A 14,968-nucleotide genomic window follows, 5' to 3' on the forward strand; every position below is an offset into this window, starting at 1 on the left:
GCTGCCCAGAAACCTTGTGAATAGTTCTGACACTAACGAGGTTGAAATATAGCCTTTGCCTACAGCATCTCCTTAACAGTAAAGTTAACAAAATGACAGCATTCATATGACAAAGGAAAACGAATTCGGTCACTCAAGACTGTGCCACAGCAACCAGTGTAGGCTACAGTCCTACTCAATAGGCCTACTCGAAGCAGATAGCGTTGTCTGACGGTCAAGTGGGTTAATGCGCGTATTTCCAGAACAGGTCTGCAACTTTCAGGCAGTTCTGAGTTTGAATCTAGGCAGGAGCAGAGCCATATAAAGGCCTAGGCCTATTGTTATCATTTTTTGCAAGGTGTTGCTCCTGGCAATACTTGTTTATAAGACGTTTGGTGATTTAATATATAGCTGTTTTGGGACACGTTAAACGTTCTTTATAATGAGCGCATACGGGGAGTAAAACGACTGTTACGCGCTGTTACAACTGTAGGCTACAATGATTGCAATACAAAAATATGCGCGTGTTAGTTTAGTTAGTTTTGTGATGTTTTGCACTTTTGCCTCATGTGTTTTCAGGTTTGAGGGCTTTTTTGGCAAGATTGACCTTGGTTAGACTCTGCATATGTTATTTCTCCGTATGGAAAATAAAGTCAATTTTCGACACACGTCTGTTATTAGTTCAATAACAAGTGTTGCTTGTTAAAACATGTGACTAGTGAAACTCAAATGATTTTAGAAATATTTAGCCAAAGCCAAAAAGTGTTAGACAGAAGGAGAGACGCCGGTACAGCTCAGATGTCTTCTTAATTTTCTTAGTAAAAGGTGCAGAACATTATTAAACTTTGACTAACGTTTCGATGTTCGTTAGTCAAAAACATCGACACATCGAAACGTTAGTCAAAGTTTAATAATGTTCTGCACCTTTTACTAAAGAATAAAGAAAATTAATAAGACATCTGAGCTGCACCGCGTCTCTCCTTCTCTCTAAAACGGTGTCAAACATACTCGATGCACGATGATTTTGAACGGCCCGCACGTCAGTCCCTCAACAACGAGAGAAAACTTCCCTTGTGTGTGTGTAATGTTTATCACACCAAATTTGCTCACCAAACCTTCCCAACTATGCACAGTATCCCATTAGCTGCATGCCATCAGGCTATTTACAATTTTCTATCGCGTAAAGTTAGTGAACACGTTATCAAAATTAACGCGAACACATTTTGTTTGAGCAGGAGACAGAATACGCACGCAGGCACAACTAGGCTACTTGTTTTCTTTTACTCGGCTATCTATATATGGTTATCAGCACACAATGTTGGGCTACTTCACTAGTTATGGATATCACACGTTTAAACAACGAAAACAGAAAGGATGGAGGCAGCAAAGCTAGAGGAGTTATTCCAGATGGGCAAGAACAAGGTAGGCAATTGGTGTGCTTGTCAGAACGTTAGATTACAGCTGTTTAAAGCCAGACGTCACGGTACGCTAGAACAAAACTAAAGGTAACTTTAGCTATAGGGCTGTATCAATTTGTCCAAATGAATAGGTCATCGTAGACGTTGTTGTTGTAGTATTGCATGTGGATATTGTTATGCTATGTAGGCTACTTTTTTTGCAATGCACGGACCTAAAACCGGGACAAATACGGACAAATGTTGTACACGCGTGAATTTGTTTTTGCGGGGGTGGGTGGGTGGGTGTACGTACCATAGCTCTCTCTCTCTCTCTCTCTCTCTCTCTCTCTCTCACTCACACTCACACTCATACTCACACACACACACACAGTACCTTTCTTAGCCACAGTTAATTTTAGTGGTGATATGTGTTATGGACATTGTTATGCACATTATTGACTGCAGTTTATTCTCATCAATGTCAGTCCATGAATGCATATTGATCAGTTGTTAACTAATACTGTAGGCCTAAAAGTTGCATTTGAAAATGTTACTGTTGTAGGCTTTTTGTTTTTTATTTCAGCCACACTGTTTTAAAGTGGTTAGGACCATTATTTCACACCAATTTTGAATAAGCCATACTGCAATACCGATTTCATGGTTGCACCATGCACATGTTCGCCGATTATGTGGCCCTCAGTAACCTATAAATTCAATGATGTGGCCCTCTATGAAAATGAGTTTGACACCCCTGCTCTAAAATATCTGTCCTGGCCTGGTTGCACCGGATTGTGGCCAAACGACAGAAGCGCGGAGAACCCTCCTTTGTCTAAAAAGTGTTACTTTGTGCCCCGCGCTCCCCCACTGCTTGTGAAAGAAGGGGGTGGGGGAGGGGGGCTTAACGTGAAAAAGCTTAATGTCCCAAAACGACAACAAGTCATAATGGTAGGCTACAGGAAGTGGGGGGAGGGTATGGGATGCCAGAGCCGTCTTCGCTGTGCTATTCAGAAAGCATCTTCTATTGTCTTTCCAGGCGCACACAGCTCGTTATAGCCTATCGAGTGCCTTAACAGATAGGCTCTGCTCTTGGGTTTGGCCTCACAGCGAACTCAACCCTCTTGTTGCTTGCAGTTTGTTAAATAAAGCGATGCAGATTACATTATTTATTTCTGATTAATTGCGTCTTTTGATGTCTTTTGCGACATCTGCTTGTTAGGCTGGGCTACTGTCAATGTCCTGTACAGGTAAATGTTCAACAATTGCTGGTGTAGGCCTACAGGCTATAATCAATTAGGGACTGTTCAGGGGCTACCGGAGGAGTTTTGGGAGCGTTAGTCAAAAAGACCCTCCCTCGCCAGCAAGAAATTTTTCTATGACCCTCCAAAGTGATTGAGAAAACGCATGACCCTCCCCAGTCCCCAATTTAGGCTATTGATGCCTTCTGTAGGCTACTGGGTGAATTTGGGAGCTTGCATGCTACGACTCCTTCCTTGAAATGCCTTGAAAAGGCTGTCGTTTGCACAATTTCACATATAATCACTGGGACCGAAACAAACCTGTCAACTTTTCCCGGGTTTATCGCGTATTTGAACTTCCTTGCTGTCTTAGGAGGAGCTGCAGGGCCGTCGCAAGGGGGTGCGAGGCCCTGTGCGAACTTGACAGATGCATGAACTTATATGCATGAAATCATGCGATAGCTTACTTTACACATAGCCAAGGCTACCGTCGGTGCATTTTAATAATAGCTTAGTCTAATAAGCTACACCAGCTTGTCTTTAAGAGGGGAAATTGTATAGCCTATAACATTAGCTGAGTCACATATTTGGGCATATGGTGTTTATCATAGGCTACATCACGAAACCAAATAGTGTAACAAAGGCGAACACTTTAACAGGGGAAATTAATTGGGCATGAATCATTGTGCTGAACGGTATTTGTCAATGAGCAGAAACACACACGACATTCAAACTGTTGATAAGATGTGCACTATGGAAACTGGTCTGTAGGCTAACATTGGACAAATAAATGACACTGACTCGCCATATCTTGCTTTGCCGCAAACTCAGCAATGAAATCATAGGCCAGTTTGCAGGTAGCATAACGTCTTTTTCAATTAATAGAAGGGAGAGCCCAGTCTCTCCTGTGACATTGAGGTGCGCAAATAGTTTTTAATAGCCTGTTCAACTTCGAAAAGCTTTGTTCACCCGATGCCAGTCACTGATCGCAATTTCAAATTTCGGGAAGCTTCGTTCAAGTTTTAAGTGCAGTAGGCCCCTATCTGCCCCTTTTGGAATTATATCTCGAGCCTATTATAAGGTCCAGTGCGTTATGTCCTGGGATTCGGACGTGCTCAAAAAGAAAAGAAAAAACACTTTTTTTATAGACAGTTATGAGGATATGAGTCGTGTCATTCAGACTCAACCCTCTTGTTGCTTTGATATCTTTTTCGTTGTCGTTTGAACGTCGGCAAGCAGGCATGTTGCGGTTGCAATTTAAGTGAAATTTCTACAGTAGGCCTACAACATGCAACATGCTTGTTAGGCTGGGCTACTGTCAATGTACTTGTACAGGTAAATGTTCAACAATTGCTGGTGTACAGGCTATAATCAATTAGCTAAATCATTTGTCTAGCTGTTTAAAAAAAAAATCGTGCTACATTCAAACGCAAAAGGTGCTTTGATATCTTTTTTGTTTGAACGTCGGCAAGCAGGCATGCTGCGGTTGCAATGAATGAGGATAATTGGTTTTATCTGCGGATTTATTTTTTGCATTATTTTGAATATGACTCGCTCCAGTCTCAACAGCACGTCTACTTTTTCCACACGCATCTATGTTCTAACACACCCTCTCGCTTTCTCTCTCTCCATCCCTGCGCACGATGCTTTCTTAAAGGAGCTGCACCATCTTACAACAATTGCATCTACATTTTCATATTAGAATGTTTTGTCAAGTGTAAGCTTAAACTACCGTGATCAATTTAAGTTCCCGTGCCCCCGCTGAAAGTCTCATGTGCTTTTCGTTACACTATCAAATGTATCTTTGTACCGTGACAAATAGGGTATGATATATAAACTCACGCTATTGTATTATCATATATGTTTGGTAATGGCTCAGCTTTCTCTGATTGTTCTACTGACTGTAGGTAATGGCACAAACTGCAGTTGACCCAAACAACCACCAGGTGGCTCTTGGGAGTTCTGTCACTACTATTTTTGATGCGACTTGACTTACTGCTTCCATGACGCATCCAGTTTCCAAGTCAGTAGAACAATCAGGGACAGTTGAGCCATTACCAAACATATATGATAATACAATAGCGTGAGTTTATATATCTTATCAGGGGCGTCGCCAGCCGATTTTGCCGGGGCTTCAGCCCCGAATGTTTCGAGTGTAGCCCCGAATGTATTTTGCAAAGTTGACTAACAAATATTAAACCATTATTCGGATCATGCATTGGAACTGTTTCCTCTCACTCTCCTTCATGCAGCAGATCTAACTTGAACGTTATCTTACCATAATTTGGAACGCAGGCTGCTTAGAGTGCGCGCACGCACGAGAGAGACAGAGAGTCAGTCAGTTCCAGGGTTGGGCATGTCATTGTTTGCATTTCCTATTTAGTATACAGTAAGAAAGTTATAAGGAAATCATAAAGGCAACAAGGTAGGGGCGCCGGAACGAGTTTCAAAGTGCAGGGACCAGATAACAAAAAAAATACCTTATTACTGAGTAGGAAACGGTGTACAACTAACTAGCTAATGACAACAAGTGGCGGGCGAGGCTAGCGTTGGAGGGATATTGTGTATTGTGTGTTACTGTAAAGGACGAGCCCAATCGCCTATTTCTCAGTTGTGTGATAAAAGCAGTATCATCATGCAGTGGTTGAAGTTTGCCAGGGCGGATAAGCATAGTTGTAAAGGGCATGAATAAAAAAGGTGAAAAACGTCCTTTGCCGAACCCAAAATTTTTAAAAAAGAATTTTATCTTAACGATACAACTCTAAATGTCAGAGTGGGATAGATTGGGATATTGTAGAAATTTCCCCTAAAAATTGCAACGGCAACATGCCTGCTTGCCGACGTTCAAACGACAACGAAAAAGATGTCAAAGCACTTTTTGCGTTTGAATGTAGCACGAAACTTTTTTTAAACAGCTGGACAAATGATTACACCAGCAATTGTTGAACATTTACCTGTACAAGGACATTGACAGTAGCCCAGCCTAACAAGCAGATATTGCAAAAGACATCGAAAGACGCAATTAATCAGAAATAAGTAATGTAATCTCCATGCTTCATTGGTAGACTTCCGAGGGCTTTGACATTTAAAACGAGACATTGAGAACTTTGAAAAAGCACTGGTAGGGCCATCCTTAAAAATATTTTTGTTTGCCGTAACCCGACCGACCCTGTCAATTTAGAACCGACCCAAATATTTATTTTTTTCCCCTTTTCCCCCGACCGACTTGCCGGTTGTAAACTTGCGTTAAGACCGACCAATTTTTTTTTTTTTCTCTAAACAACCAATACAAATAAAATACTATTTATTTTAGTAGGCCTAAGTATTGTGAATATAAATTGCCTACATACAAATGTGTGGCGTCATCTCTACACCATTGGTTTACGCATGTCACACTCTGGCCTATACGCTTCGTTTCATTCACACAAACATCTCGACAACGCTTATTACTTGGCACGAAGCTCTGGAAGAACTGTGTCCAGATCTTTTGCCTTTCTCCCCTCTAGTCTAAAAGTGACCGTGTTGAAGAATTTAAATTGGTTGTGGTCTATTCAGCATTTCTCAAAATATGGGTCCGCAACGTGGAGACTGCTGGTCCGCAGAGTCGTGGAGTGAATTTAGGCCTGGTGCTTCGTCTGATAATTTGCTGCTCAGTTGATCAAGATACCGCGGACCGACAAAAAAGAGAGCGTTTTCTGCTATCGATGTCATTAAACATGGAGCCATACAATAAAGTGGTGGTATGAGCGCTCATTCAATGTAGGCGTCTGCGCGAGAGAAACTAAAACTAATTGATAACGTTGGTATCAAAGCTCCGCTTCAACCTGTTGAATGCTATTTAATTGTTTAACGACACTTAATAGAACGACGTTTATTTTTGGAACTTCCATAGAAACAGAGCAGAGACTGTATAATACACTGTATAGCACGGAGTATTGTATAGTCAAATTTTAATATAACGTGGCCAAAAGCTATTGTAGCCTTCTTTTTATCTGTTACAGATCAGTGATTTACGCCTATCTGCTCGCCAAAAAAAGCTGGTATTGTGTTTCCTGAATCCTTACATTCAGGCATTCAAATTAAACATGTATTTTTTTTCTCCATTTCCTACCAATGTAGGAACATCCCAAAACAATAGCACCCATATAATTGTTGCTGTTTTGAGAAGTATTTCTTTTCTTATGCAAGCATCATGCAACCATGCAAAAGCAATGAAACTAATTATATCTTACATTAGTAAAGCAGTCCTCTGATGTGCATGTCACAAAACATTTAAGTGAAAGTGCATGTGTAACAATATAGGCATAATAATGATTGTGATAATGATAATGACAATTTGATTTGGAGGGAGTGGGGTTGGGCACGTGTAGATGAGCCCTATGACCCCAAAGTCTGCCATGACTGGGCCTCAGGTCAAAGAAGTTTGAGAAAGGCTGGTCTACATAACCTGCATCAGATTGAGGTTTGCAATGATGCGCCTGAAGGCACGGGTTGAAGACCCGGTCAGTTACGTCACAATATGCACATTTGTTTAAATTCATACCTACGTAATCACCATGACCAAAATTGTACTTTTTTTTTTTTACTTTGAATCTTGGAAAAAAAAAAAAAATATTGACCTACCTACCGACCCATTTATTAAATTTTTTTGGCTGTTACTGCAAACAAGAATATTTTTAAGGATGGCCTAGTTTATTTACAAGACGATTTATACAGACAGTACCTTGAGGAATTTTACCGTTCGACACCATCTTGAATTTAGTCACGATAAGTCGAGCGACGAGTACGAACGAACAGGTATGATAAGGGATCAGATTCCAAAAATAATTCAGTGGAAATGTATGGATTCAGTTGCTTCCAGTAGCAGCAACTGGAATCCATGCATTTCCACAGAATTATTTTAAAATTACATAATGGTATAGTCTGTTTTCCATTTAGGATGTGCGGGTGAGGGATAAGGCTTTTATGGTGGACCACGCACTTTTTCTTGTGTCAGGAACTCTGCACATAGGCATAGTCCATAGCTCCAGTGAAGACGGCTCTGGTCATCCCATTTTACCCTCCCCCCACTTCTAGCCTTCTAGGCTATGAAGACCTGCAGGGAGTAAAACGACTTGTTGCCGTTTTGGGACATTAATCTATGTTAAGCTTTTTCACGTTAAGCCCCCCTCCCCCACCCCCTTCTTTCGCAAGCAGTGCAGTTTTCTGAAGTCGCAAAGACCCACCTCCATTCACAGACGCACCGTGACTATCACTGTCAATAGATGATCGATCGTATTCTCCAAAAGGCAGATATTCTCCTTCAGAATCAGAGACTTCATCACACGTGATTTTTTTTTTTTCTTCAACATTTGGTGTATTTCTGCTTCAATTTGTGCAAAACTATGGCCCTATGACTTCCGTGTTATAGAGGAAATACATGTGTGTTTCTCGCATACTTCCTGAAAACTTTCACAAACAAACATGAGCTTTAATCGGAGCTCTGGATGTCTGCCAACTAGTGGTAAAGAGTACAAATTAGATTTTACACTGTACTCGAGTCTATCGTCTGTTTTATTCAGTAATGACGCTTGTCGCAATATTGCGACTTGGGCGGTTAGAGAGTTAAAGGAGAATTCCGGTGTGATATTGACCTAAAGTGTGTTGAAACATGATACCGAGTGTGAACGTATGTCTCCTAGCTCATCTCGGCTTGTACCCTGCACCCAGAAAGCTGGCGCTAGTTAACCGATGCTACCAACAATTTTTCGATGGGGGTGCCCCGGGTATCGGCCTAGCCATGCAAAAAAATCAATCGACAAAGTAGCCTACTGCCAGCTGACGAAGCTCTCATTTTAAAACATTACTGAGACAGGCACTGTACAATCAAGAAATCCTGCCACTGAATCCAAAACTATGTTTGACATTATGTACAAAGCTTATAGGCTACAGTGGACTACCATGTTGCAGGGGCTGCTGAAAACACCGACAAACAACACGCTGAAAACTTGGCCAATCACAGCCCTTGCTGTCGAACGCTCCATCCGGTTCGACCGTGGAACGCCACAGCGGACTTATGCTGCCCCCAAGCGGCTGCAGTTGTACTTACATTTCATGCAGCTGCGTGAATCACGTTTTTCGTGAATTAAGTATCAATTTTTAACTAGTACCCACTGTAGGGTGGTGCAGACTTCCACTAAAACACTATGTGAAATAGACTTTTTATGTTGTTTTTTTACTCACGTTAATGTCCCAAGCATATGTGGTTTTACCAACCGGAAGGGGTGGGAGCTTGTGCTTAGTAGGCCGTTGTATGCAAACAGTGTAGGGGCATGGGTCGAAGAGACCCCAGAAGAGTTTCACAGGTTTCTGGGATTGATCATTTACATGGGGTTCACTTCCCTCCCTAATATCCATTGCTACTGGGGAACCAAGTCTCTACAGGGATCAGGAGACACTGACCAAGTGATAAGTACATATTGTGTACTCAGAATACGCAGAATACCAGAAAACACTTTTCTCCATTGACATTGCCGTTGTCAGCAATTTCTTATTATTTCAAGTTTGGCAATGTGATGCAGAATCTGGTGTTGAACCTTGGTTTGGTAGCTACAGCCAGAGAGACTTTGGAGAAAATCTATTACAACAGCTGGCAGGCATTTCCGTCGAAATTTCAGCCTCGCCTTCAGCTGCTCCAATTACTACTCTGTCGTCTTTCCATCAAGTACATCATATTCCTGCAGGAGCCACAGAAAAATTGTTGGCTTTGTTATGAAAAACTAACATAATAAAACTAAAGTAGCCTGTATGGCCCTGGAGTGTAACGGTAGGTGAATTTGTTTTATTGGTAAACAAAATTGCTGTCAGATTAAAATTTTGGCATTCTGCAAAAGGGAATGCGTTTTGTAATGAGTCATAGCTCTTCTGTGTTCAACCTTCAGGTTCTCCACCCCACCTTTACCTTTCCTCCTCTGTGTGTGTGTGTGTGTGAGTGTGAGTTTGTTTGTGTATGTTTATTCTCCACAGGCTTGTTCAATGTAATCCACTTTCAGATGTTTAGAACACATTGATTTTTGAGTGATGTTGAAGTTGATTGTATTCCTAGCTTTCATAAATAATAATACATGTTATATACTGTATAGGCCAAAAAGTTTGGACACACCTTCTCTATGCGTTTCCTTTATTTTCATGACTATTTACATTGTAGATTCATCAAAACTATTAATGAACACATGTGGAATTATGTACTTAACAAAAAAGTGTGAAATAACTGAAAACATGTCTTATTTTTTAGTTTCTTCAAAGTTGCTTTTTTTTTATTATTTAATACCATCATCAGCAAGCCATAACTTGACAAATATTCATCTGTGGGCCAAATAACTTTGCATTCATTCATAGTGTTGATGCCTTCAGTGAGAATCTACAATGTAAATAGTCATGAAAATAAAGAAAACGCATTGAAATGAGAAGGTGTGGCCAAACTTTTGGCCTGTACTGTATGTATATAATTTTTTATATTATACTGATTTATATAAGGAAGTTGTATCCGTTGAATCAAATATATTTTATGTCTCTATTCCGAAATGGTCTTCAGTATACTTACTTCCTGTATTACTGGTAAGGTATGTTTTTTTTTTTTATGTCATTCTTGATTGTAGCATTTGCATATATACAAATAAATGTTTTATTCTTATAGACCAAATAAATCTAAACCATTGTGTCTGACTTCATTATTAGTTTTTATGCATACTTTTATGTTGTTGGTGAGAGAGAGAATATAAATTCTGTCAACATTCTAAATCTTGTTTCCTGCATTTTTTACACTGATCACTAAATGTATCATAACTTTTGAAAAGTAAATGATATTCCCAGTCTTTTTTGTCAAATAGCCCACAACTTGCTGAACATGTCATATACTCTATATGTTTCTCTATCTTGTAGAGAAATATGATGAAAAATCATTTTTATGTGTATGAAATTAAATTTTTACAAATTTTGGATATATATTTGGAGAGGATTTTCAAAGACTGTTCATTACTATAATCAACATTACCATATGTATTTTACATAGAACTGATTCTCCTAATTACAATGGTATGTACAGGGTTCCCACGGGTCCTTGAAATCCTTGAAAGTTTGTGAATCTGAAAAAAAAAAATTAAGGCCCTTGAAAGTTTTTGAAAACAGACGTGGAATGGACGTCCTTGAACAGGTTCATGGTAACGAATTTAACTTGTTTAGGAAAAGTTTATTTCAGCTCAGTTTTATGCAAAATACAAACATGAAAAATAGAATAGGCCTACCATCTGTCATATGTCCAAAAATGAAAGAAAACTGCGACAAGGTGTCCTTGGTCTGTTGAGGTAACTTGATTTAACCATGCCCGCGCTTGACGACACATTAGGTCCTTTAATTTGAGGATATTGGGCCTGGAAAGTCCTTGAAAGGTCCTTGAATTTGATCTTAACCAAGGTGTGGGAATCCTGTATGTATATCCCATTGATGGTATGTATTATACTCAAGAAATAAGGTTTTTTGTGTGAGGAGGTCATCCAGCCCCGAAAATCCGGGCACAAAAGGGTTAACATGGAATTTTCTTTTTTTAAATGTCTTATTTATTTATTTTATTATTTGTTAATTTTGTTTGTTGTCTGTCTTTTGTGTCTTGGTGTCACTGTGTGACATGTGCTGGCAAATATGCCGCTCCGTCCGGCATCTTATGTCTTGTGTGTGCAGCGCTTTGGGTTGCACTCTGTGCATGTCAAAGTTGCCGTTGGCACTCTAGACTCACAGTTTGAGCCACCTTAGTCAACTCTGTATTCAAAGTTGATTGAATACAGTGAATGGTGCAGAATGTGAAATATTTCCTCAGTTCACATGTCTGAACCATTTGGGTGTTTTTTTGTAAACTCTTGATATGTCCAGTTTTACATAAGGTAAATTGCAGATTTTTGTGATGTGTTTTGTATATTATAAAAGTCTTATTTGGCATTCATTAATGCCTACTCTTTATTCTCTAGAAAGAAGTTGACAGTCAACATGTCGGGGTCAAAGCTGAAGGAGGAAGGCCTTGATTTGAAGTCTGAAGTCACAAACAACACTCAGGATCTACCCATAAACCAAGCTTCTTCACTCAAAACCAACATGCTACTTTCAGTTCAGTATGAAAAAGTTCATATACCAAGAACTATCAACTACCCTGAGATGGACAAACTACTGAAAGACAAACATGTGAAATGTTCCATATCAGGTCAAATGTCTGACAAGCCCCTGCTAGGTAAATCTGAAAATGTGCAAGGTTGTGCTATTGGCAATGGTATACTTGCAATGCAGGATGGGATTAAGTCCAGTATAGATGAGGGACGTGATCAAAACTCTAGAACCATGTATCCTGGACTTGAGATATCGACACATGGCTTTGACAACAGAGGGCTGTGGAGCATTGAATCCTCAAGTTGTTTAGATGATGTGCCAAATAGTGTGGGGAAGATGACATCAGTTACTTCACCCACCCACGGTAGACGGCAAAAACGCAAAATGGAAATGGTTGCCATGTCTGATCCCTCAGAAGACCTTTACACAGTCGCCAGTCTTGATTCCCAGCTGAGTGATGAAATGTTTAAAGGTGAGCAAACCAATGGATCATCACAACTCAAAATCCCTAATGTAAGATTGTTGGATACATTTGGCTGTGTGTCCAGGCCTGAAACTAAGCAAGTAAAGAGGAGTTCTGCAATATCCCAAAATGCTGTAAATGAGTGGGAACAGAAAAACAAGGACATGGTACTGAGACCAGAAACATCTGACCAAAGTAATGAAAATAAAAAGATGCATGATTTTGATTCTGAGCATTCCAGCAGCTCTTTGGATAATTATGATGATGCCAATGATTTTAACTGGGATCCTCAAAAAGAATTCATTAAATTCTTGTGGGATAATCTTGATGATCAAGACCAAAAGAATGCAGAAGTCTCTGCCCACATTGTGAGGAAACAGAGGGCATCTATTGATACAGGGACAGATTACACAAATGATCTTTGTATGAACTTTATTCAAAAGACTGGCCAGCATGACCATAGAGATCCAATTTACATCATGCCTCAGGAGAAAGATTTGGGAACCACACAGGTAGTTAGATGTAGAAAATATTACAAAGAACGTGTCAAATGTGTTAACACGTGTATTAATGGCAAACGGGAGGGGACAGAACACACCAGCACAGGGTGTGAGCTTTCAGTTTTAAAAGAAGAGCTATTAGAATCTGGATCTAATGTTAAGCCTTTGTTTTCCCCCTGCACAAACTGTGACATCACATGTAAAGATAGAACCCTATTACACAGGCACATAAGGCAGCATGGAGAACCAGTCAACCAAGCTCAGACACTGTCTTTAATTTGCAGAGAGTGTGGATGGTCTTGTCATAGGTCTGCTTCCCTCCTACAGCATAGGTCTATCCACAAAGAGAAACAACATAGATTAATTGAGGAACTGAAGGAAATTGTTTCCCCCAAAGTTTTGAATGCTGAAAACAATACTACCACTTTGACAGATCCTAGAAACCCAGGCAATGTATCAAAATATTGGTCTTTTGGAAATTCAGAAATCATTGAAAGTAATAACCAACTTCCATCACCTGGGCAGCACTGTCTTAGTACATCGTCTTCATTATTTCAAGAATTGGAAAACAGTCCCAGCAAAGGAAAAGGTAGTTCTTCAAACTTAGAGAGAATGCCAGACTTGATTGGAACAGAAAAAGCTTTACAGAATCATAACAAAGGCCTCAAACCAAGACTTCATACATCAGTGAATATGCTAGTCTCTCAGAACACAAATGAACAAGCAAGCCATGACTATAGATCAGATGCTCAAGAAAGAAGAACTGATAGTTCTGCATTTTTTTCTGATTGTAATGACCACTGTAATAAAATCCTCAACAGTAACAAATGTGAAAACTATGAACAGCAAAATGAAGATGGTTCTTGCCATACTTCTGATGAAGCTTTCCTGCCACAGCTAATGGGCATTATGGATAGTACCTCTCAATGGCAAGCAGACATTAAGGATGACCCGAACATCAGCGGAAAACTTTTAAATATTAAAAAGCCAGAAACAAATAGCTCTCTGTCAAAAAATATTACCACTCAACTGCATGATATGGAAGTTCATGATGGATCTTTACACTTACCTGTCTGCCAGAACAGTCTACAAAAAGAAGAACTGAACAATCTATCTGTCAAGGATTCACAAAATCCTGTTGCTGAAAATTTGAAGATAAATGGTGATGTTGGTCAGGTTAGACGTAAGGAGGTCTCTTCAATGTCAGAACCTCAGTCTGATTCTGATTTTAGGAAAAAGCCTTGTCCAGCAATGTTTGAAACAGGAGTCCGTTTTTCTGATCATATAAGAGGACATCTACAAAGGATTGGAATGACTACCCATGAACAGCATGTAATTCCATCTCAGGAAATTACATTTCTGGATATGCAGAACACCCGAGGAATGATTACTTCAGTTCCTGCAGGAAGTAAAAAAACTTCAGGTAAAAAGATTTTGATTCATTATCTATATCTAGTTCTGTGTCAGTTTGTTGTTTTTCTTCTTTGGCTTTGGTCCTACTATTTACAATAAGGTTTGCTCACTTTTCTGTGAATCAATTTCTTGCCCTGGTTTTGTGTGTATAAGTGGATCCCATTCCATCCACTCCTCTTCAGTTTATTATCACACCCTATTCTGCTTATATTAAGATTGAGATTAAGATGGACATTCAATCCAGCTGTTGCAAGGAACTATAGACCTGACTCCCTTTTTTCCTTCTTGTCAAAAGTTCTTGAGAAAGTGCGCAGTCTGTTCTTTAGAGTGGTCATTCTCTTTTAACTTTATATCAAAAATCCTTTGTTATCTGTGACTGAAGCATTTTCATGAAAATCCTGTGGATGGCGATTGGCGATTTGTTGGATGGTGATTGAACAGAAATCCTCTAGTATTCCCTTAATGTTACAACATATATCCTCTATCCTCGTCAATCTACTGTTTTGGTCTACTTTTCACGCATGAGCAGACATTAAGCTAACCTAAGCCTCGCTTGAATAAACAAAGGCAAGATGCAGCTAACTTGAGTTAATGGACCGGCTTCAGCCTCAAGTAAAAGTCTATGCTACTTCAAGCCAGGCTATTTCTGTTAATCGCTGCCTTTATTAGCGAGGTTAATGGAATACCCCAAAGAAGACAGTCTGTCTAACTTTCTAATGTTAGCTTTGATTGAAACCATCTTTGTCTTACACTGCAACCAAGTGTTATTAATCTTATATTAAAGGAGATTTCCGGTGTGATATTGACCTAAAGTGTTTTGAAACGTGATACCAAGTGTGAACGTATGTC

The 14,968-nt window shown here is 39.7% G+C and overlaps 1 protein-coding gene across 1 annotated transcript in view; it reads left to right on the forward strand.

Annotated features, from left to right (window-relative positions):
• The window catches only part of znf644a (zinc finger protein 644a), a 90,085-nt gene that overhangs the window by 44,534 nt on the left and 30,583 nt on the right, over positions 1-14,968 (forward strand). The window contains exon 2 of the mRNA XM_042101289.1: positions 11,611-14,129. Coding sequence (XP_041957223.1) covers positions 11,630-14,129 — 2,500 coding nt within the window. The 5' untranslated portion in view covers positions 11,611-11,629. The remainder of the gene's footprint in view (positions 1-11,610; positions 14,130-14,968) is intronic.

The sequence above is a fragment of the Alosa sapidissima genome, chromosome 1 (assembly GCF_018492685.1).
Source record: "Alosa sapidissima isolate fAloSap1 chromosome 1, fAloSap1.pri, whole genome shotgun sequence".
NCBI classification, from domain to species: domain Eukaryota; kingdom Metazoa; phylum Chordata; class Actinopteri; order Clupeiformes; family Clupeidae; genus Alosa; species Alosa sapidissima.